This window comes from Notolabrus celidotus, chromosome 1 (assembly GCF_009762535.1).
Source record: "Notolabrus celidotus isolate fNotCel1 chromosome 1, fNotCel1.pri, whole genome shotgun sequence".
NCBI lineage: Eukaryota > Metazoa > Chordata > Actinopteri > Labriformes > Labridae > Notolabrus > Notolabrus celidotus.
In genome coordinates this window covers 11,550,160-11,574,727 of record NC_048272.1, presented here as the reverse complement: position 1 = coordinate 11,574,727, position 24,568 = coordinate 11,550,160, and the positions used below count along the sequence as shown (strand labels likewise).

The window sequence follows — 24,568 nt, the reverse complement described above, 5'->3', positions numbered from 1 at the left end:
CAACAGACTCTGATTGAGGAAAAACAGCAGGACCACTGCCACTGCTTGGCACACTGTATGAGTTTGATCAAATGAAATTGTGTGTTGAGATAGGAGGATTTCAGGACGTTACCATGGTCTCCTTTTACTGCTGTCCCTAGTTTACCTCCTATATCTGTAGCTTCCACTGTCACCCCTTTCTGATACATGATTTCCATTAAAGGCTTAAATCACAGTTCAAAAATCTAAACATTTTTATTTTTTAGCCTTCACAGACTTTTTCTTATTCAACATTACATGCAGATGTAATTGGTTCATTATAGGGATCCCCTTTGCGCGTTACCTTACAGTGAATCACGCTCTGAATCCCAGCTGCGAATCTTAATGCGCAATGCTATCAGGCATAGAGTCTTTCCAGTAAATAGGTCATTTTTTTATGGCTATAACGGAGGAGGAGGTGAACTCCAAAGTCTGCTCTGTCCAGAGAGAGAAAGAGAGACAGAGAGAGCACGCTAAGAGAGAGGGAGCGAAAGAGAGAGAGGAAGAGTTTATCTTTTCAAGTCCAACCTCCGTCAGTCATTCCTTTTCGGATTTTGACCCGGTATACAGGCTGGAATTAACCGGACTTTCGAGGAAATATATGAACATTAGTGGTGAGTCTTTGGTATTCTTCTCTCACTGCATAGGCTTCCATAACCTGCATGTTTTAACTGATAAGCTAGTATACTGAAAGTTTTCACGTGCGTCCCTTCAGCAGCACAACAGGTGGTTTTCAGCGCACGAGACTTTGAGCATTTCAAGGCATCATTTAAGGAGTTAAATATTCTCTATCAGGTCTGACGACGGCAAAAAATAAGCATGGCTCCTCTGTGGTCCTCGTATTTGGTAATGAAATCAGAGAGGCAGCGGTCATTACAGATAATCACATTGAATAATTAGCGTTGAATTGAATATCCTGCCCCTTTTCTGGTGCGCTTTGATAAAAGTGTGCCAAAATAAACAAGCTTTCCATCACTCTTTATCTTGTTATTTCTTACGAAATCGGCGAGTGAAAAGACTGCAAATATTTGTGTTGTGGAAGATATGCTTTCATAAGAGGCTATAAACAAAGCAAGAGAAAATACTGTCATTTGAAATCAGATTGAAAGTCAGGATAGATAAATTGTGTGAAGGCGTATTTTGCAAAGGCATATTTTGGGGCACAGTTAACCTGTACCTCTGTAACTTATTGTTTATTGGGTTAAGTGCATTGACTGATGCAGCATGTGTGGTGAACTCATGTTGCATGCCCAAATGACCTATTCACTCTTACACAGTGTGAATATTTCCCACTAAATCTTCAGCTAAGGAACGCGTATTACCGTAAATACTGATGATGTACGACTACATTTGCTGGATTGTAGCCAATAGCCCTATATCATGTTATAACATGTTCTGCTCTATAGGTTTCCTTAATTTTTTTTGTAGTGCTTTAACATATTGCAAAACAATTGAAGTGTACAATATTTGATTGTGCACCTCTGTTGTGTGCAGTTGAATTGGATTAATAACAACTTTATCACCAAATGAGTGCATAATTTACAGCATTGTGCTCCTGCAAGTATCTCTTCTTGACTGAATTATAAAAGTTTTGTAGGAAAAAAACATTAATTACACATCTTTCAAATAGTGTTATAGTGTAACTGCTTTATATACAGTCACATTTTTTATGTTATCAGAGCTCATCATTTATGTATTTCTGCAATAAGTGGAGGTAGAAGAGATTCCTGTGTGGGGGCTGATGGTAATAAAACCCAATTATTGAGCATCCAGCATTGCACCCTACTGAATATCAAAGCCATGCTTACAATTAGGATTACTCATTTTCTGGAGAATGAGCTGTTGACCACCCCCGCACACACATATCACCACACCCACACAGCAAAAAAAATGTGATTTGAGGTTGGTGTTTTTTCCTGTCCTCCCCCACCAGTGAATGTGTGTCATCAGTGAGTAAGCAGACTCCTTTGCAGAGCTCCTGACAAAATAGGTATAACTGGGTGACACAGGAAGGAAATGATTAGGAATTATAGATAATGTTTTGGTGGAAAATTTGCCAAGTTAAAGAATTACCTGTCTTGCCTCTCTTTAAGTTGAATCATGATTCAGACATTACATACCCTGACATTTTCTCTTCCAGTATTATTTTTATTGATTCAATGGGGCTGCTGCTTTGGATGTATGAAAAGACAGAGATTTTGTTACAACTTTACATTGTTGTTATTTATTCCAGAAGTTCTAGCATCTGTGAAGGATGTTTCTGTGCAAATTAAGTGTGTAGTCAATTGTTTTGTCAGAGGTTAAAAAAACTAAAAAATAGTGTTTAATATATGGATCTGACTCGGAGGGTCTTCAAAAGGTCAAATCGGTTTTCCATTAATCACAGAAACACAAGTTTGCAGCTATGTATGAAAACACCCACCTGCCTCCATGGCAACGAGAGTATTTCAGTCTACACTCTTAGAAATCAATACCCCCAAATTGTCAGGTTAAGAGCTTTACTTCAGTACGGTATTGATATGTTTAATTAGAGACGTCTTGCTGTGCTCTGCAGCTTGAAATACGTCCTCAGACCTAGATGCCATCAAACAGCCGCAGCAACATATACTGTAAGTGTGTCTTCTTTCCTCTAGTCTCTCAGTTTGTCGGTCAAGGTGTCATTGATGGGAATTAGCCACACTCCCCTGTTAGTGTTAAAGAAAGCCAGCTGGGCTGTGAAAGAGAAAGAGCAAGAGATGTTTTAGCCAATATATACTGTTTATCCATACCAAAGGAGTGAATGAGTACAGGAAGTGATGAGCTGTTTTTAGAGCTCTCTGGACAGGCATTCAGGTCTAACCAAATTTGATCATTTTACTTTTGTTTCTCTTAAAGCAGCTTTCTCAAAGATCCCCTGGAGACATGTCACAAAAACACTCCTCTCTGAACAATGGTTTCTGTCAAATATGGTTCTCAGTAACCAAAAGGTGTTCATATTCTAAGGTATACCCATGAATGGAATCTCTTCCGGCACTCACATTCCACACCTCTCCCTCCCACCCTTTTTCTTTCTATTTCTTTCCTCACCTCCTATACTAGGGGGTTCGTCATGCAGGAGCTATGGTGGATCCCCTAATATGCTTTTGATGTTGTGGTCCTTGATGAGTCTCATCAGTTAGTCCACTGATGAGTAATGTAGCCTACCAAATGGCCCCTAATGGCCCCCAGTGGTGGACAGTAACAAAGTAAATTTACTTAAGTACTGTACATAAGTACATCTTTTGAGTATATGTACTTTACTTGAGTATTTTTTAGGGTACTTATTACTTTTAGTCCACTACATTTTGAAGACAATTATTGTATTTTTTACTCCACTACATTTCTATCAATGCTCTAGTTACTTACTACGTTTGTTTTGAAGTCAGCTCATGAATTTCCTTCCCCTTTCTGAAATCTGATCCTACGGTTGAACGTGGAGCAAACAGAGCAAATTTCACTCAGATCAGGCAGTTGATTTAGAGGTGGTAATGATGATGGCTATAATTCTCCACCTGAGTACCCCTGGCCATATCTTCAGCCCTGCCAGGTTAGGCTGTACGCTCTACCTACCCCTACCCCTTAATTTTCATGAGGGGAGAGGAGGAGGAGAGCGAGAAAAAAAAGGATGCAAGAAAAAAGCAGGGGAGGCAGAACCAGGAAGAGAAGGATAAAGAAAAAATGTATGATATCATAAAGTAATTTCAAGCCAGGTATTCCCAGCCTTTTAGCTACTAAGTAGAGTGGAAATCACATGAAAAACATGACAGTATACTTATCACAGTCAAAAAAACAGTCCAAATCAACCAGCTACACTAGGAAACACTAGTTGCTCTGGGTATATTTTTTCTAATAAAAGACATTTTCCTGAGTAAATGCAGGACAATTAGAGGTGAAGCCAATGCAGTTTTTGGCAAAATTCCTTCATTATCCTCCCAAACTCTGCTTCCTGGCTGCTCAAACAGCCATGTTTTCCTTAAAAGGAAATACAAGCTTTTTTTGATTGAACCACAAAACAGGACACCATCGAATAAGCAACAGGTAGCATTTGTGCACATAGCTCTGGCCTCTGTATCGGCTGGCTCCTGCTAGGCATTTTCCAATTAAGAAAGGAACTACATCATTACAATAATGGAATATTCTTCCACTTATTGAGGCAACGTAATCCTCGGGTAGCACATCCTACTGATTCAGCCTTGTTGCTTGTTTTTAGTAAGTTGTTTGTCTTATTTCCCTGGCAATGAACATCTTTCAGTTTAGGAGACAGAGTTTCTGAAGTGGCAGTGAAGACAACTCCAACTGACTCAGAATCTATCAAAACGCTGGTATTTTTTGGGGATCAATAGTTTCACTACTGTTAATTTCTTGTCTCCTGCATATCTGAAAATCAATGCAGGTGCGCTCAAGGTTTCAGGTTTCCACACCACACTCTATGCCTATCGGAGCATAACTGACTTCCAATATAGCTCTGTTGTCAGAAAACCACTCTTGCGCATTCTAAACTTAGATTTAGGCGGAAGCTGAGAACAAAAGCAGTCTCCCTCTGCAGACACTTTGACAAGGTCTCCTAATTTTGAACTATGTAGAAAATGTACAGAGAAGGAACAGTATGTGAACAGTGTGTCAAAGTGAAATCTGACCAATTTCAATGTTTTTTATCTATGTTTTCCAGGTGTGACTTCTTTGTTCACATAACCAAAGGAGTAAAAAGGACAACTCAGATCAGAACCTACGTGATTTGTCTAGCAGTAAGGACCCATTGGTCAGAAATTTTCCAGGATGTGACTGAATCTAGAGGTGACAATCTCACCTACCATGATGGAATCTGGTCTGTCACCTCCCACAGACACCCCTCAGCATAACAACAACAGCTACGCTGATGGCAGCAACAGCAGCCTGCTGGATGGCGATTTGTCAACGAGCAACCACACCATGAACTTCCATCATGGCTTGCAGAACGTCCTATTGGGGGTCTCTCTGGGGCTTCTTTCCCTCCTCACAGTTGTAATGAACCTGCTAGTTCTGTATGCAGTGAAGAGAGAGAAGAGCCTCCACACTGTAGGGAACCTCTACATTGTTAGCCTGTCTGTGGCAGATCTCATAGTGGGAGCCACAGTTATGCCTCTAAACCTGGTGTACTTGTTGGAAGATGAATGGAAGCTGGGGCGGGCTGTCTGCCAGTTTTGGCTTATAATGGACTACGTAGCCAGCACTGCCTCCATTTTCAGCTTGTTCATCCTGTGTGTGGACAGGTACCGCTCTGTCAGACAGCCACTTAAGTATCTCAAATACCGGACACGGGGAAGAGCCAGTGCAATGATATCTGGAGCATGGCTGCTGTCGATGACGTGGATTATTCCAATTTTGGGATGGAGGTCTTTTGCTCATGTAGATCTTAAACCAGAGGAGGAGAACAAGTGTGACACAGATTTCCGCTTTGTCACATGGTTTAAGGTTGTTACTGCAGTTTTCAACTTCTACGTACCCTCGATTTTGATGCTGTGGTTTTATACTCATATCTACTTGGCAGTGAGGCAACATCTGAGGGACAGGGAAAGAATCATTCATCCAACAGATTCATTTGGGGAGAATGAGAATGGACAACATATTGTTTCGCCAGTGAAAAATGTCTCAACATTTCAAGAGCGAGTGCGTAAAAGTCCAATGAAACTTTCTAAGAAACAACGCTTATTGGACCAAAACACTCTTGATCAGGCATATTCCCTGGAGGAAACAGACAAAACTAAAACAGCTTCATCCAGATCTCATAGAAAAATTGGTGTGAAGTGCCAGCAGACGTCATTGCTTGCCAGGACATCAAAACGACTCAGAGTGGCGAAAAGGTGCTCCTTGTGTCCTGAGGAGAAGCCGTCAGATGTTGAGATTCCCCTGAGTCAACCTCCAATGCAACAGGAAGTAAACTGTACTGAGGGAAATAATGGAAACAGACTTCCAGCATCTTTGAACGAATGTCATGTCACAGTGCCGAACTCGGTGAGCGGTGTCTGTGATGTTACTCAGGTTTCAGATGCGCAGAGATTTACGCCTGCACTCTACAACAACTTTGACCCTAGTCAAACTCTGTCCTGGACTGAGGAAGGGGTTAAAGATGCCAAACTGGACCCAAATAATGCAGTGACCCTAAAACAGACATGGCAAAGGTTCATTGTCCAATCACGTCAGCGTATCCAAAGCCTGAGGATCCATAAAGAGCACAAGGCAGCCAAGCAGTTGGGTTTCATTATTGCTGCTTTCTTATTGTGTTGGATACCGTACTTCATTGCTTTCATGGTCATGGCGGTCTGCAAAGAGTGCGTGCACCATGACCTGCACATGTTCACAATATGGCTCGGTTACATCAACTCCACACTTAACCCGTTTATATACCCGCTCTGCAATGGGAACTTTAAACGAGTCTTCAAAAATATTCTCAAGATTGGTTTTTGAAGGGCTGTGACAGGCAAAGCAAAGAAGTAGAACAAAATCATTGGAATGGAAATACTTCTTTCACTGTCAAATAAGGTTATACGACTGCCACATCAGTGTCTTAAACTGCCTTGCAAGGTTGAGCCTTTGAAGTTTAGGTGAAACTGTAAATGTGTTGTGATCGTCTGTTGTTTACTTTTTATTTAGACCTTATTTTTGTAACATAATGCACTTTAGTTCAGTCTCAACGCAACGGCTGATTTTTCATCTAATTTTTTTGCACTGGTGCAATGTTTTAAGGTGTTGTGGGTATTTATCACATTGTTGCCTCATCATCAAGTTGTTCTCAACAAAAATCACAAATCTTGCCAAATCTGTTGAGCTGCCACCCAAAAGTGAGCTGATGGCTTGGGATCAAATTTACTATTTCTTTATTCCACACTTGGAGCTTTAAAACATGCAGATTCAATTGTTTTTTAACACAATAAAAAACACCATCTTAATTTATAAAACTCTTTTGGTCTCATCATACTTTTCTGTGCTGTTCATCTTTATTGCATGATGTGTCTGCATGGCAACCACTTAAATCCTTCTGTCAAACTACAGAACTTTCTTACAACAATGCCCTTTGGGAGCAGAAGCTTTTTACATTCTTCTTTTCTACAATTTGATGTCGCTCCTTTTTTTCTTGTCATTATCTAAATACCATCGGATATCTGTCCACAATCTTGCAGACAGGAAGCCATGAATTTCAGACTAATGTACTGCATTTGTATTGATTTAATATTTGGGACAAAAATCAAAGTGCACCCATCAGACAAAAGAGAAACATTACCGCACAATTATGTTTCCTATAATAAAGGTAAGGTCAGTAATCTTGTTATGAGTTATACGATTAAATGCAGTTCAATGTAACATTCAACATTCAATTCAATATTATTTTAAAAAAGGGAATAGATTTCCAAGATTTTCTTTTTTTATGTCCAATAAATAATGTTTCTCAATTTTGATACTTATTCGTGGAAGATATTGAATGCAAATTCGAAAAAAAAAAAATCCATAGATGAATTTTCAGAAACTGACCTGAATGGTTGTCACGCTTGGGCATAAATTCTTGAGAACCACAGAAACATTTTTTTTGTGTGCAAAAAAACCCTTGATGTTCCTTTGGGCTTGTGTGTTTTTTCCCTTTAATGTGTTCTAGCTGAGGGAGGACTTTAAAGTAATTTTGTGTGACTTGCTTGCAGTACATACAGTTGAAACCAGAAGTTTACATACACTGTATAAAAAGACACATAATTGTTTTTGTTTCACTGTCTGACATTAAATTAGACTAAACTTTTCTTGTTATAGGTCAGTTAAGATTACCAAATTTATTTCTATTTGCTAAATTTTAGAATAATGAGAGAGAGAATTTATTAAAGGTTTTAGTATTACTTTCTTCAAAGTCAAAAGTTTACATACACTAAGATTACTGTGCCTTTAAACAATTTGGGAAAGCCGGGAAGATGATTTCATGGCTCTGGAAGCTTTTGATAGGTTAATTGACAGCTATTGAGTTAATTGGAGGCACACCTGTGGATGTATTTTAAAGGCACAACTCAAACACACTGCTTCCTTGTGAGACATCATGGGAAAATCAAAAGAAATCAGCCAAGATATCCGGAAGAAAATTGTCAACCTCCACAACTCTGGTTCATCCTCGGGTACAATTTCCAGATGCCTGAAGGTGCCACGTTCATCTGTACTAACAATTATACGCAAGTATAAACACCATGGGAATGTTCAGGTATCATACCGCTCAGGAAGGACACAACTTCTGTGTCCCAGAGATGAACTTTTATTGGTGCGAAATGTGTGTATCAACCCCAGAACAAAAGCAGAAGACCTTGTGAAGATGCTGGCTGAAGCTGGTGAGAAACTGTCATTGTCCACAGTCAAACAAGTCCTGCACCGACGTGGGCTGAAAGGCCACTCAGCAAGGAAGAAGCCATTACTCAGAAAGCAACATAAAAAGGCCAGATTACAGATTGCAAATGCACACAGAGACAAAGACCTTCCTTTTTTTGAGACATGTCCTGTGGTCTGATGAAAGGAAAACTGAACTGTTTGGCCATAATGACCAGTGATACATTTGGAGGAAAAAGGGGGAAGCTTGCAAACCTGAGAACACCATCCCAACCGTGAAGTATGGGGGTGTCAGCATCATGTTGTGGGGGTATTTTGCTGCAGGAGGGACTGGTGCTCTTCACAAATTAGATGGCATCATGAAGAAAGAACATTATGTGGAAATATTGAAGCAACATCTCAAGACATGAGCCAGGAAGTTAAAGCTTGGGCGCAAATGGGTCTTCCAAATGGACAATGACCCTAAGCATACTGCCACATTAGTAACAAAGTGGCTTAAGGACAACAGAGTCAATGCTTTGGAGTGGCCATCACAAAGCCCTGATCTCAATCCCAGAGAAAATCTGTGGACAGATCTGAAAAGGCGTGTGCTAGCAAGACGGCCTACAAACCTGATTCAGTTACAACAGTTCTGTCAGGAGGAAGGGGACAAAATTCCAGCAAACTTTTGTGAGAGGCTTGTAGAAGGTTACCCAAAATGTTTGACCCAAGTCATACAGTTTAAAGGCAATGCAACCAAATACTAGGGAAATGTATGTAAACTTTTGACTTTGAAGAAAATAATACAAAAATTTCTAATAAATGATCTCTCTCATTATTCTGTCATTTAGCAAAGAGAAATAATTTTGGTAATCCTAACAGACCGGAAATAAGAAACATTTAGTCTAATTTGATGTCAGACAGGGAGAGAAAAAAGATTGTGTCTTTTTATACAGTGTATGTAAACTTCTGGTTTCAACTGTATATATTGAAGAGGATTATTAGTATTATTATTTTTAAGGTTAGGCCAATAATTTAATAAATTCTGCTATATTTTTTTCCAATTCTGACTTAAAAGTCAGAATTCTGATATTTTCAAAGATGTCAGAGTTCTGACATTTTTCAAAGAGGTCAGAATTCTGAGATTAAAGTCTGAAAAATGTAAAGAGAAATGAAAGTTTAAAGTCAGAATTTAGAGATAAGTTTCTTTAATTCTAAAGATGAAAAAGAATATAATTAAACAGAATTCAAAATTAAACAGTATTTTGTTTAAAGAAAAGATTTAAGTCAGAATAAAAAAAAAAAAAACAGATTAAAAAACAAATGTTTACTTGCCTAACAACCAAATTCTCATTGTTGTTCCATCGACCCTAATCCTTTTCTCTACATATAAATCTTGTGCTTACAGTGCATAAAAATGTAACATATATTGCAGACTTATTCAGAACATGATGTGGCGGTGCGTTACTATGTCTTGCGCAAAAAATAGTAACAAGACAAAAGACACAATAAACTACCCTAATTTCATCAAAAGCAAAGACTTTTATTTTCCGCTGTTTTTACAAATACCAGAAAGACTCAGAAAGCTGGATGTATACAACCTGGAGAAACCCTTTTTACACATGGAAAAACATGACTTTTTAATTGGGATTGAAACAGATTTAAATGAATATTGAGTCCTCTCTAAGACCTACAAAAGAAAATGAGACAATCAGCAACAAGACTGACTGTTTCTGTACTATAAGATTTAATGCATAAAACTTACTGTTATGAGGGGTAGATGTTGCTTTTCTTTATATCTTAACACCAAATGTTCACAAGAAATCACATAATTTTTAAAAGAAAGCAGGAGCTAATTTTATTGTATGAAAATACATCCTTGACATACACAAGACAAGATCAACAAAGTGATATATATATATACTGTATATATATATATATATATATATATATATATATATATATACTCTTTGCCCATGGGGATCTCCAAAATTAACACAAACCAAAAGTAACTTGTATGTACCTGACAAACATTTTCTTATTTTTGTCTGTTCTACATTCAGAAATACTGGTGACAAAATTATTTTCATCAGATGAAGAAAATTGATTGCCAGCATTTCCCTCCAACACTTCCACTTCCTTCCCTCCCAGGTGTTCTATCCCTTTTCAGATTGAATAACAGTGTCTTAAATGGATGACCATGAACATAAGTCCTGTACATTTTCACGGGTACAGGAAACACTGAGGTGTTGTGAGTCACTATTTGGACAAATCAATAAATCCTAGGGGCCGAAACTGAGCTATGATGATGAGTAGGAAGAAGCATGCTTGATGTCATCACTACAGCACATCCCTGTGGACAAGATGAGGCCACTAACAAGCTGTAACACATGTCATACTTACATATGTTATTTTTCAAAGAGCAAGGCTGTCACATTCTGATGAGGAAAGGAGCCCTCATCTTCACTACTTAGTCTAACAACCTTCTCAACATGGGACCACTAAATGTTTTGATGTTCATGTAAATTGTATGGACTTTCTTGCCAGATAGTTTTTTTTCATTTGATGACTACACAGTAGGGGTGAGCCCGACTAAGGATTTGCTTAGTTGAATCTGATTCATCAGATTTTGCCCATAGTCGACGAATAGTCGAATGTTTGTTGTTTTTCCTTATTGACCCAAAGTCTGCATGATGGTGACCGCATGACAATATTACACATAACCATTTACAATTAAGAGACTCGTAGCTTAAAGTAAAAGGAACAACAGAATATTATAGGTATAAAACTTAGATTTTTTAAATCTATATTGCAAAAACAATGAGGTGATGGAGAGAAAACTCAAATAAGGCCGCCATCCGTTAAACATGGAACAACGCGCCGTTACAGAATAAGGAATCAGGAGATATTTAAGCAGTGTTCGCACAGCGGAGAGCAGCGCTGCGGAGGGTAGTTTGTCCAACTTAAGGCTAAACATCTGTATAATGTTCATAATCAAACCTGAACCAGCTAAAGGGTTTTTAAATCTCTTAACGGTACCTTTTAAAACAGTCTTTCATTGCATCTTTGTCCGCAAGAAAAGTCTTTTCAATTTGTACGCGAGGAAAACCATCATGTGTACGGGCAGAAGTGCACTCCTTGCTTTGTTGACTGTAAATCCTGTCTTTGAGAATATCCTCTCTGATAGCGTGGAGGTGGATGGGATGCTGTGGATTGTTTTTGAGGCTTCGGACAGCTTTGGGTATCCCTCCTCGTTCTTTTGGCCCTGTACAGTTTTTGTGTGGTCCGGTAATCCTTGATCTCAAAGCCCTCTTCATGAAGCTGCTCCTCATCTTCATTACTATTTTTAGGATCAACTGAAGTTTTATTTCCTGACATTTTGAGCTACCATGAAAGTAGAAAGATTTAAAGGCCAGCTGAGGTACGTCTGCTCCACAGCTCCCGCTAAATGGGAGAGTCCACCTTTAATTACCAGGGGAGATTTAATTACCACTTTAAGGAGATTTAACACTTCAAGAGCTGTTCTCAGAATTACATTAAATAAGTCTATATTTATATAAAAATAGGCTAAATGAGACACTATTTTTACGGGAAACAGGAAAATAATGTAAAATTAGACATTGAGCACCCCCATGGTTTGAATGGAATGATCCACGTTTCATATGCAAATATTCGACTATGAGATTGGCAGTCGACTAAGGCTCGTTAGAATGAATCGTCGAATATTCGACTATTTGGGGTCACCCCTACTACACAGTAAGTTCTAGCTATTGATCACTGTACTTTAAACACTTTGTTATGACAAGAAACGCCTTTCATGTGGGGGGTATTGGCAAATTTTCCTGCACCTCAATATGAGGAAACACTAAATATGCGTATACTGTGTGTATTAGCTTTCTTTCATGGAAGAATGCTTAGCTGGCGAAACTCTTGTCTCACTGTGCCCTGAGGAGAACATTTTATGTTGCAGTTCAGATGTTATTTTTATTGATATCTATACACATGACTACCTGGCCATTAATTCTGGCTTATGTCAGATAGAAAATAAAATAACTTAGGAATGTCCCATGTGAGGACAAATAAAACACAGCTGATGTTTTGTAAATACAGTTTGACACAAGGCCCTGTTGTCAAATAGGAGGATATGATAGTGCAACATGGCCAGACTCCGCTTATAATTGCATCCTACTGGTGCAAATGAAATTACCAAATGAATGGGCAAGTAATCAAATCACTAAAAACAGAGGCATTCAGCAACTCTATAGGGGGGGGGGGGGGGGGGGGGCAGGGGCAGCAGTTAATCTGAAACATTGCAGTCAAGTTAGTTTTATTTTTGTAGCCTAAAATAGGAAAACTTGTATAGAAGTGATATAAAATCTGTCAGGCACACAAAACCATCTCCCCTTGATTTCAAACAGGTTCCACACATGTGAAAGTGGCCCAAATATGTGATTCTACAGAAGTGGCCAGGACACAGTCTGGTGGCTCGGGTAACCATGGGAACATCAGAAACACCACTAGCTTACTGACAGCTAGACTCTCATTAACCTAAGTGATACTTTATGGTTATTCATAAAGAATACTAAGCACTATGTCATTTTTACTTATATTAGATTTGCCAAAATCAACACAAACTGTAATAAAATGTTGAGAGATGACACCTGAGACCTCTAGTCAAAATACACTGTGAGGAAAAGTAAAGAGTTAGGTGGGTGATTGTTGTTCCTCGTTGGTTCATGGCTGTTTATGGTGGGGGATTTATAGTTGATTTTCCATCTTAACCTAAAATTAAGCTGCTCATAACTCATAAATTGGTGTGTCAAATGCTGTTTCGGTTAGGCCAGATCAACAACTGAACAGCCAAACAGACAAAAATACGTCCAAGCAATGGTTAAATACAGACATAAGGCATAATTTGAAAGAAAAATTGGCAAAAAAATTCAGTGCAAATAGAAGGAAGTTTGGTTTTCTGTTTCAGTTCACACTGTCTGCAAGATGCCAGCATTCAAAGTTTAGTGCTTTAGTAATGCACTTTTTCCCTTCAAGTTAAATGATTTACACATTTGAACTATGCATGGGTAATATGTAGCTAGCAGGTTGTTCTACTGGATTTTAACCCTTAAGGCTGATTTATACTTCTGCGTGAATCAACGGCGTACCCTACGCCGGGAGACCATGTAACTCCCGTACCTACGCACGTAGCTGACGTGCACCTCCTCCAAAATGTAACTCCCCGTAGAGCCGACGCGGACCGCAAGCTCTGTGATCAGTCCGCTCGGCGGCTTTGTCTTTCCCGCATTTACAACACTTTCGGGATCCCGGACATCAGCCGCACATCAGCCGTGTATTTCATCTCCTCCTCTCTATTCTTCATGTAATCATGTCTGTATGATAAACCGCAACATGTATCAGCTGTAGATTAACATAACACGCTCTGAAACTCTGTGGAAAAGTAAACAGAGATCGTAGCGGGACTGGAAGCAGGCGGCCGGCCATCAGAGAGACCGCACTGCACTCAGGCGTTTCGGTGGAGAATTGCTGCGCGACACGGACACACCAACGCACAAGTATGTGGGGCTCATGTCCGCGTCAGCCCCTGCTGCGTAGGGGAGACGCAGAAGTATAAATCAGCCTTTACAGGGCATGGCCCTGATACAGAGCAGAGCAGTCTTGTCTCGCCCCAAAGGGGTTCTTCTGCAATAGCTATCTCTTCACCTTAAAATATCCTTCTTGTTATCTGGCTACTGGCCAAATGAATCAGTTATTTTAAAACAAAATTTGATTTAGAAGTTATTCTGTTGGTTTAATAATTATTATATGCCCTTTGTGGAAAACAGTCATAGTCATGTTACACTCCTAGTTTGTGCTGCTTCCATATTAAAGGTTAACGCTGTAGCCTTCTTAAAATTAGATAACTTAGTTGTTAATATAAAGTGAAGATTTCAACTGATGGTGAAGTCAGCAAACATAGTCAACAAGACTACATGAAGCACCTGATTTAGTTTTTCTTTCTTATCACTGTCAGACTGGTACATCTTCTTTCCATTTTTCAGTCCCTGACACAGCCGTATCCATGGCCTTCCAATGGAGAAAAAGAAACAGAACAGAGGTAAGTGTGAAGCAGAGACTGATCGACAACTGTATGATGAGTCAAAGAAAACAACACATGCTCCCTCTCACACTTATCAACATGCTTCTGGAAATCCCTACCATTTCTTCTAGAATAATTGATCACCTCCCATTCCAAACTCTCAAGCCCCAACTGACTATGTCACCACCATTAGAGTACTGACCATGGCGCACCACCACTGGCACCTATATTTATATAAATAATCATATATCTGTAGATAGATACCAGTGGTGGACAGTAACAAAGTAAATTTACTTGAGTAAAGTACTTAAGTACATTTTTTGAGTATCTGTACATTACTTGAGTATTATTTTTTGGGGGAACTTATTTACTCACTACTTTTGCTTTGAAGTCAGCTCATGAATTTCCTTCTCTTTTCTGAAATCTGATCCCATGGTTGAACATGTAGCAAACACAGAGCAGATTTCAGTCAGATCAGCCAGTTCATTTAGGGGTGGTAATGATGGCTATAATTCTCCACATGAGCACCCATGGCCATATCTTCAGCCCGTGTTTGAGGTTTTTGAAATGAAGAATGATACGTATCTTGGAAATGTTCTCCCTGTTTCCCACTCTGCTCAAACATATACATTTTCACAGTCCAACCTGAGAAAGCGTGTTGAGCTACGTAACATTTGTTTCATTCCAGATCAACATTTCAAACTAAGTTGTCTGTGCTTGGAGCAACTTTGTAGCTGTTTTTATTCCATGGTATAGTTTTTAGAGATATCAAATAATGGCTTATAAATAAACATATTTTAACAGAATGTACTTCTATGTAGTCTTGACTGCACTCATGCTTTGTGAAAATACAACGTTTTGAGTTTTTTTTAAGAAGTACTGTCAATACTTAAGTATTTTTAAAAGCAAGTACTTCAGTACTTTAACTCAAGTAATAATTAAATAGAGCAACTTTCCCTTGTATTGTAGTAATATTTGACATGGAGTATCTATACTTTGATTTAAGTAATGAAGCTGCGTACTTTGTCGACCACTTATAGATACATATAGAAGGTAAAGAATGTAACTGCAGATTTTTTTTAAAAAATAGTTAAAAACTCAACTTTTAAGCTATTTTATAACCTCAATCATTGTCTACAAATTGCCCCTAGCTCTTTATAAGAGAGGTGGAGAGGTTTCATTGAGATGGCAAACATTCATTCTCAGTTTCTGGCCCGGCGTGTAATTTTGTGCCATTCATTTTCTGACTTTGAACTAAACATCATGCGTTTTTCCGAACCCTAGTTATTTAGACACGGTCTCTAACTCATTGTCGCTGTTTGGTGTCCAGATGGAGATAATTCCTATTTTTCCTCTGACCATTTCGATGAAAATGAGCCACTAGCTCCTTGAGCTTATTTCCGGACTCATTGGCATTTTCCTGTTTGAAACCAGTTTATTCTCTTTGTGAGTATGAGTTACTTTAACCCGCCTGTACAGCTGTGACAAACTCCTCTACTAACCGGTTAGTTGCTGCTGGCTTGCACGCTTAACATCTGTCCGGTCCGACATGAAAAGAAACGGCGCTTACAGGTTTTTGTCAGTGTTTTCCTGCTTCGTCGTTTGCGCGTTCGTGTTTATTTTCTGGTTCTTTATATTCTATTCGATGTTTCATGTACCATAAGGAACAGAAACAGGCAGTTGTAGCTGCTAGCTAAGCTAATCTTGCATGCTACTTACCCACACTGCATTGCTCTGTTGACAAGACCCGTGATCACATGATCCTCCGGACCAGGAAGTAAGGATCTGTGGTAAGTGTACAAAGCTTAGCTTGACACACTTTAAATTATGAACGTACGGTTGGCTTCTTTATCTTTTTCCTGAACTTATTACGTTTTAAATACAATAACGTCTTTCTATAAGGACTTTCTATCCTGGAGATGCTTGCCGTGTGTTAGGGAAGTTAGAGCTGCCAAAGCTTTTGCTTTCACAATGGGGTCTGTGTGTTAACCATCTGCTGTTAACTGACTGCACACCAACAGACAACTGTGGAAGTCCTGAAAAGACAATATGTACTTCGTAATTGTTAGTTGCTGATCAAGTGACACTGAGTTTTGGTGTGCATATAACATCTATTGTGCAGCAATCCATATGTAATATTTTGATCTAAAGATTTAGTGCAATATAGTCAAAAACTTACGGTGGCCCTGAAGTGCAAATCACAACGGCAAGTCAGAAATCACACAAAGGCATATCAGAAAACACTACAGCTAAACAGAAAACACTACAGCAATTCACAAAACACTACAATTCAGAAAACACAATGGCAAATCAGAAACACTTTCAGCAAATCAGAAAACACTACAGCAAATCAGAAAACACTACGGCAATTCAGAAAAAACTACAGCAAATCAGAAAACACTACGGCAATTCAGAAAAAACTACGGCAATTCAGAAAAAACTACTGCAATTCAGAAAACACTACGGCAAATCAGAAAACACAACAGCAATTCAGAAAACACTACCGCAAATCAGAAAAAACTGTGGCAAATCAGGAAACACTACGGCAAATCAGAAAACACAACGGCAAATCAGAAAACACTGCGGCAATTCAGAAAACACTACGGCAATTCAGAAAACACTACAGCAATTCAGAAAAAACTACAGCAAATCAGAAAACACTACGGCAATTCAGAAAAAACTACGGCAAATCAGAAAACACTACAGCAATTCACAAAACACAACAGCAAATCAGAAATCACAATTGCAAATCAGAAAAAACTAAGGCAAATAAGAAACAATATGGCAAATCAGAAAACACTACAGCTAATCAGAAATCACAACGGCAAATCAGAAAACACAACAGCAAATCAGAAAAAACTAAGGCAAATAAGAAACACTATGGCAAATAAGAAACACTATGGCAAATCAGAAAACACAACAGCAAATCAGAAACACTATGGCAATTCAGAAAACACTATAGCAAATCAGAAAACACTATGGCAATTCAGAAAACACTACGGCAAATCAGAAAATACTATGGCAATTCAGAAAACACTATAGCAAATCAGAAAACACAACGGCAAATCAGAAACACTACCGCAAATCAGAAAACACTAAGGCAAATCAGAAAACAACGACAAATCAGAAACACAACGGCAAATCAGAAACACAACGGCAAATCAGAAAACACAACGGCAAATCAAAAAACACTATGGCAATTCAGAAAACACTACAGCAAATCAGAACACGCAACGGCAAATCAGAAAACACTACGGCAAATCAGAAACACTACGGAAAATCAGAAAACAACGACAAATCAGAAACACAATGGAAAATCAGAAAACACAATGGCAAATAAAAAAACACTACGGCAAATTGAGTCATGTCCCCCGAGGGTACCTATTTCTTCCGGTTTGGTTAATGTCTTAGTGTTTTCTGATGTGCCGTAGTGTTTTCTGAATTACCATAGTGTTTTCTGATTTGCCGTTGTGATTTGCACTTCAGGGCCACCTTAAAAACTGGAAGTATTCATTGAAGAATTTAATCTTATTCAACTGTAAAGCCTAAATTTGTCCTTTTTTATTTAGTTTTTTTTAACGTAATGATGTGAAAAAGCAAGGGGCTACAGACAAATGAACAGATAATGAAAAACAGTTGTTTGATAATCAGCAAGGTCATTTTTTTATGCAGTCAGCCATGAAAGGTCCTACTGGCCTATTGAAAGGGAAATTAGTTCTCTTAAAGGGCTAACTGTAATCATGATGTGTTTCTTTTCCAGAATACTAAGCTTATTTGAAATGCAGCAAAATGCTTCCCCCTAATACAGAAATATTGTTCTTCCTCAAAACATTTTAATTGCCTTACAATGTTATCGGGATGATAATTACACGATGAACACATGACTGAATATGATAAATTAGTCAATAATGTTATGTTTATGTCCGTGGATTATGTAATCATTAGCACCATCAGAGACATAATAATTCATTAGGATTTAATTCGATTTTATTGTGTTGTATATTGTCATCCTTTTACCCACACCTTCCATGTTCTGTACTGTGATTATGTCTGAGAGCCTACACCTATTTTAAAACCACACTTGTTGCTCTTCTCAGCTTGTAGTTCTTGACTGTGTGGCCTGTTAGTGAAGTTGTGATGGCATCTGGCACCAGTGAAGCGGCGTCCTCTACTGCAGACCTCAAGCTGCAGTTTGCACCCTTCAGCAGCGCTCTGGAGGCAGGCTTCTGGCACCAGCTCACTCAGAAGAAACTTAACGACTACAGATTAGATGAGAGCCCCAAGTGTATCAAAGGGTACTACTACAATGGTAAGCAGGGATATGGTTTCATTATTAAGTAAGTTCATTCATTTTTGTATATAATTGAGGACATTGAATTAAAAATATATCATGTGGTGTCACACTCATGTAAAGAAGCTGCACTGTGTGTGGAGGCTTTCTACAAGAAAATAATCTTAAGTGCTTAACTTGTGTGTCTGCCCTATAGGTGACCCCCTTGGTTTGCCTACACGTCTGACACTGGAGTTCAGTGCATTTGAAATGTAAGTATGATACAGTGTATTGTATGTATTGTATAAACTTTATAGCCACAAGTGTGTTCTATCTGGTTAATTTTATTTAGAGATGCAGTGAAAGCTTTGAATCCATCTAGAGCTGAGTCACAAGAAAAAGGCATAATTTGGTTATTTCCTCCTCGCTCAAATTGACTTAGGGGTATTTCAATACAGGCTCAAACAGCATGTAACAAAAGACATGAATGTGTATGAAACTGTTTCTGAAATGTAACAGTTTTGTGAATAAGTCAATATCACATTCAAGTGAAATAATGGTCATCAATGGAGTCATAGATTGGTTTGAGATTTTTTATTATGTTCTTTTCTCAATACTCTACACAATGGTAGGTAGCTTACCAACAAGTTATATCTCCTTTTCTAAAGCTTTTTGAAAAATGCTTGAGTATTGATAAGACTATATAATGACAAGACAGTCCACACCCTGAGCTTCTTTTAAATCTTCTCTTCTCTAAACCTTCTTAGTTTGCAAAGCTTTGCTGGATCCTTAAATCAATTACTATTTTTCTGTCTTTTGATGTCCTGTTATTTCCATCTGTCCATCTGCTACTGATTTTATCTGCTTTCTTTTGATTTTGCTTTATTTTGTTGTGAATCACTTTGTAACTTTGTTAAGAAAAGTGATGTATAAATGAGGTTTATTATTATAATTATTATTATTTGTATTATCATTTGTTATTATTGTCATTAGCATTATTATTTGTAATATTTGTATTATTTAATATTATTATGAGTAGTAGTCATAATAGTAGTAGTAGTAGTAGTAGTAGTAGTAGTAGTAGTAGTAGTAGTAGTATTGTGTAGAATTAAATGCAAAGATGTGATGTGATTTTACCGTTAGTGATGGACCGACACCAGCCCGTTGTTGCCCAGCTGTTGGAACTCTTTACAACACCAACACACTGGATGCCTTCAAGACCACTGACAAGAAAGCTCTGCTGGAGAAAGAGGCAAAAGAGGTGAGATACAAATAACCACCATCACATGTATTCACATACTGAGATGTGGTTTGGAATTTTGGCAAATATCAGATATTGTGACAAAGTTTTGTAGATTATACATTTAATTTTGATTGTTGCATTGTTTTATTTCCTGTTTTCTGCAGATATGGGATGCCATCCAGTCTGGAGCTGCACTGAAGGACCCGTCCATTCTCTCCAGATTCCTTCTACTGACTTTTGCAGTGTGTATAAACAATACATCATAAATGTGTTAGCACTTTCTATTAATAACTGTGTGTGACTTTCTAACTTTTGTTGTTTTGTTTCAGGATTTGAAGAAATACCATTTCTACTACTGGTTCTGCTTCCCTGCTCTCTGTTTCCCTGAGGGGATCAAGATTATTCAACAGCCTTCTGTGCTTGAACAAGTTTTCTCAGCGAAACAGGTTTGTTTTTTCAAGGTTAACTTTTTTCATCACATAATCAACATACAGTGTATCTACACTGGGCAGTCGAATACTGTGTATCAGGGTTTCACTTTATGCTTTCTCAAGACTTCTCTAACACTGTAACATCTTTCCTGAAATACAAGTACTTTCATTTTATTAATAGGTAGATTATTGAATAGTACAATGAAGTACATCTTTACCTCTAAGGACTGTGCGTTTGAGGAGTTTTGTGTTTTGTTTGTTAGAAACCTTATCAAGGGAGTTCAAATAATACATGGCAGCAGCTGCAGGCCACAGTGATCACGATCTCTATGTCTTTTTTCTTCCATATCTCTGTTTCTATTGTCTTTCTCTATATCAGCTCAAATCATCTGGTAATTCAACACCTAGACAGCTCATTACTGAGATTCATGAGCTGCAAGATGACATAACAGCCGATTAAACATATACTGGTGTTTGGTTGAGATCAGGCCAGAATCAAAGCATGGGTTTACTGACCTCTGGCAGTCAGACACTGGCAGTTTTTCAGCTTAACAAATCTTACAAGCGTAGAAAAAGCCTGTATTGCCTTTGAACCAGCCTAGTTTTTTGCAGATTTTTAATTGTGTTCCTCATTAAGTTAGTGCAAAGTGTCACAAAATAACAAACAAATTGTCATAATATGTCCTTACATAAATGAGAAACAAGTATGCCCTTTTTAAAATTGATATTTTGGGGGGATTTTTGCCTTTAATGGATATGCCAACTGGAGAGAGATAGGAAATGTGGGGAGCAGAGAGCAGGGGAGGACATGTAGCAAATTGTAGAGGCATGGAGTCAAACCTGTGACGGCTGCAATGAGGACTATGACTTCTGTGTATGAGGCGGGCACTTAAACCGCTATGCAAACGGAGCCCCAACAAATCATTTTTTTAGTAAAGGATGACCCTTTTTGGCAAGTAGGCATGGGCATTTGAAGGAAAATAGTTTGTCACTGTTGACTATTGGCAGATCATTGGAATAGTCCACCCCCCCACCTCTCCCTGCAGACATGAAGAGAGAGAGAGACAGATTTGATGACTGTGGATATGTTAGCCAGATATGATATATACAATATGTTCTGGTGTTGCAGAAGTCTCTTCGTTTTTCTCCAGTTCTGAATCTGACAGAGCTGCGCCCAATTTACACAACAACTGGCCCCTATGCTTTCTTATGTTATTCGTAATGTTTTTATGTTATTATTAAAGTTTTTTGTTATGTAATGGCAAAAAGCAAAAAAAGCTTTCAGATGCCCTACAACCACTGTCAGGTGGTTGTACTGCCTTACAACCAGGTGCTGATAGAAAAGACGGAAAAAATAAATTTTAAAGATGAGATGATAGTCACATGAACTATGTTTTTTTTTATCATTAAAATTATTAGAATATTCAAAACTCATCCCTATTGGTAAGGGTATAATACATTACTCAATCTGAGAAGACTGCCTCTTTTAAACTGCTGGATGTCTTCCTTTGGGAGTTTCTGGTAGACCCCAGAGGAGTCTGAGTTACCAGTCAAGAAATTCAATATCTTATCTGACATGGTAATCCTTCGGGTTCCCCCAGGAGTTGCCTGAAAACGTTCCTTGGCTAAGGGACATCACCTTACTCCACCCATTACCATAGGAACGTGGCCTGAGAGAAGCTTCAGAACATTGACGGATTAATGTTATTTATCATTGCCCTTTCCAAGCTTTCTATAATTATTGTTGACATCTAATTATTTCTGCCACAGATTACAGCCCTGCAGGAGGCTTATGATGGCCTGTGTATCAAAAGGGGGACCACTGCAGTCCCTTACTTTCTAATGAAGTACACAGATGATGCAGTTCAGTTGGGTGAACTGGAAGACTGGGATGCTTTCTTCAGCAGTACCAAAAAGGTAACACTTTTGTCTTTTTCAGTGTTTGTTTCAATAAAGTTTTTTAACTTTAAGGCAAAAAATTGTGCAGGTAAATGAGTGAGGCTGAGAAAGTCAAATAAAATGTTTAAAGGAACATTTTATAGATGTAAATATGACGTTCTGTAGGCTCTGCCTTATCTGCTTCCCATCAGATTAGACTTTATATTACACCCACTGTTTCTTGCCTGTGATCTCACACTCACACTCCAGTAATGTAAACACACCTTGTTTGGATTTTCTAGGTCACTGTGGGTGTCTATGATCCTTGTACTCTGTCTCAACATCCGGGCTGGCCACTAAGAAATCTGCTGGTCCTCCTGGCTTACCGATGGTAAAATTTACTTCTCTTTGTGAAGCTTTGTGTGTATCTATGGGTGTGGGTGAGCGCTCTTGAGGGAGAGATGAGGAAGTACTTTTGAAAGCACATGTTGTGTTTGTGAAATCCATTACGAGTGTCTTTCAGCTTCCAGTGACTACTGTAAAAGACAGGAAATTACACTAAGAGATGTAAAATGTCTTTGTAAATAATTTCCTGACTCTTAAGTGTGGAAAGCAGGTGACACATTGGATCCAGACATGAACCTCCAAAGTCAACGTCATTGCTTGAATAGCTTTTTATAACTGCAAAAAAAATCGAGCATCAAAAGTTTTACGTCACTCTCACATGGAAAAAGATTTATTTGGCTGTTGCTTAGTCACGGTGTCAAAAGAGTTTAGTGAGGCTGAGATAAACTTGATGAATAATATTTGTTTCTAAATGGAAGCGTAGGATTGCAGAACATGACTACTGCTGCCAGGATTGTGCTACTTGACGTGAAAAGATGTAAATTTTCCAGATAAACAAGATTCACTTGGACTCATATCTCACAAGTTGCTCACGTCATCGTGTCAAAACAAAACTCACACTTTCTGTTCAGTTTATGTCCACACACATTACAGTGTAAGGGCTCCACTGGGATTACGAAAGATTTCCAATATTATCTAAGAATTCCTCAAAGAAAGGAGTTTGAAACATTACAACACACCTATGAACAAATATAAGTGTGCAGCGCCACAGTGTTCTTGAATGCTCCTCTCCAAATGCATGTGTTTTCTATTTTGTGGAATGTATCATGCATTTCCTTAGAATAGGTGAGTTACAACAGCTGGCTTGTAAACCCATGCCAGAGTGATGTTTGCAACCCATAGCAAACAGCAGCTGCTGTCTGAGGTTAGATTGTGCAAACACACATTTGGCATGCAGTACATTTTCTGCATCTTGAGGTTTTTAAAACGTATCTGAAAAAGTTTTCAGCTAACTATGGAATGTGCCTTATCTTACTTCCAGTGTGTTTTCATCAGTAATGAGCTATTAAGCTTCAGGGGCAATTGATGTGATTTAATTGGAAAGTGTCCGTTTGAGCCGCTGTGTATTTCTAAAGGAGGGAGGGAATAATGTAAAGTTTTAACAGACCAAGGTGTCCATATCTTAAAGAGCTTTCAGTTCTCACCACACTAACACAAATAAAACAGATTTCACAATGTCACGATGTTACGACACATGATCTGTGAAGGATTTACTGGCTCCAAGTGTTGCAGAAGAGATATGCAGAAGAAATGTTTATGTCCATCCCTGGGCTACTGGTACAAGTTGTTCATTTGTTGCTGAAGGTTTGAGAATTGTCAAATATTTACACAAAAACTTGGTTGTCAAGAGTTTGACCTGTGTAATCTTTTCATACCACTTTTTTTGTTCTTGTGTAGCAGTTTAAGTTTCCAAGACAACATCTATTTTGATGCCTATTAACTTAAATCTAATGCTGTACAAAATTTAGATCAAATAGTACTGTTAGTCAATGATTGAAGAACTCAGCTACCTACACTACTCTACCTAGAATAACTTTCTGTTTGTAAAAATTTTGCCTCCTTAAAAATCACAACTGATTGTCTTCCACATTCCTGTATTATAATTAAAGTTCCTGATCTTACAGATGAGGTTTTGTTTGTTCCTGTTATACATAGCCATGTTTTTAACTTCATCATGCAGCAATTAACAGAAGTGCCAATCCTTTTTCAAAGCATGCTGCATTGCTTAAATAACAGTTACACCACAGAAAAGTTTTAACGAAGTGATGAAACATTTTAAAAGTGACAGCACACACACACACAACTTCACAAAGCAGGGTTTGTTTGTTCTTAATAACAAAGATAAAGAGCGCAGGGCCAATCTCAAATAAGCAGGAAAGCTGCTTTGTACTCTAACAGCATTT

At 38.4% G+C, this 24,568-nt stretch overlaps 2 protein-coding genes and 1 long non-coding RNA gene across 6 annotated transcripts in view; 2 read left to right on the top strand and 1 right to left on the bottom strand.

The window, feature by feature from the left end:
- Positions 1 to 278: 278 nt before the first annotated feature.
- Positions 279 to 6,974, top strand: hrh1 (histamine receptor H1). Of its 3 annotated transcripts, none has more exons than XM_034676277.1 (2): positions 279 to 632; positions 4,706 to 6,974. In XM_034676277.1, exon 2 carries the CDS (start codon positions 4,849 to 4,851, stop codon positions 6,478 to 6,480), a length of 1,632 nt encoding a protein of 543 aa, XP_034532168.1. In that variant the 5' UTR covers positions 279 to 632; positions 4,706 to 4,848; the 3' UTR covers positions 6,481 to 6,974. The 3 variants fall into 3 exon arrangements, with proteins under 3 accessions (XP_034532168.1, XP_034532259.1, XP_034532344.1); XM_034676368.1 differs by lacking the exon at positions 279 to 632 and adding an exon at positions 2,912 to 3,000; XM_034676453.1 differs by lacking the exon at positions 279 to 632 and adding an exon at positions 4,218 to 4,245.
- Positions 6,975 to 14,123: 7,149 nt separating this feature from the next.
- Positions 14,124 to 16,171, bottom strand: LOC117807990. The gene is made up of 2 exons (XR_004630093.1): positions 15,940 to 16,171; positions 14,124 to 14,424 (listed from the first exon to the last, which is right to left on the bottom strand). It is a non-coding gene; the product is annotated as an uncharacterized LOC117807990 (long non-coding RNA).
- atg7 (ATG7 autophagy related 7 homolog (S. cerevisiae)) overlaps positions 15,632 to 24,568 on the top strand; it is a 78,449-nt gene continuing 69,512 nt past the window's right edge. Inside the window, exons 1-8 of one of the 2 annotated variants that reach the window (XM_034675892.1) lie at positions 15,632 to 16,227; positions 18,535 to 18,746; positions 18,925 to 18,979; positions 19,851 to 19,968; positions 20,115 to 20,192; positions 20,280 to 20,396; positions 22,152 to 22,298; positions 22,562 to 22,650. In XM_034675892.1, coding sequence (XP_034531783.1) covers positions 18,575 to 18,746; positions 18,925 to 18,979; positions 19,851 to 19,968; positions 20,115 to 20,192; positions 20,280 to 20,396; positions 22,152 to 22,298; positions 22,562 to 22,650 — 776 coding nt within the window. In that variant the 5' untranslated portion in view covers positions 15,632 to 16,227; positions 18,535 to 18,574. The remainder of the gene's footprint in view (positions 16,228 to 18,534; positions 18,747 to 18,924; positions 18,980 to 19,850; positions 19,969 to 20,114; positions 20,193 to 20,279; positions 20,397 to 22,151; positions 22,299 to 22,561; positions 22,651 to 24,568) is intronic. The other variant, XM_034675964.1, reaches the window with a different exon arrangement.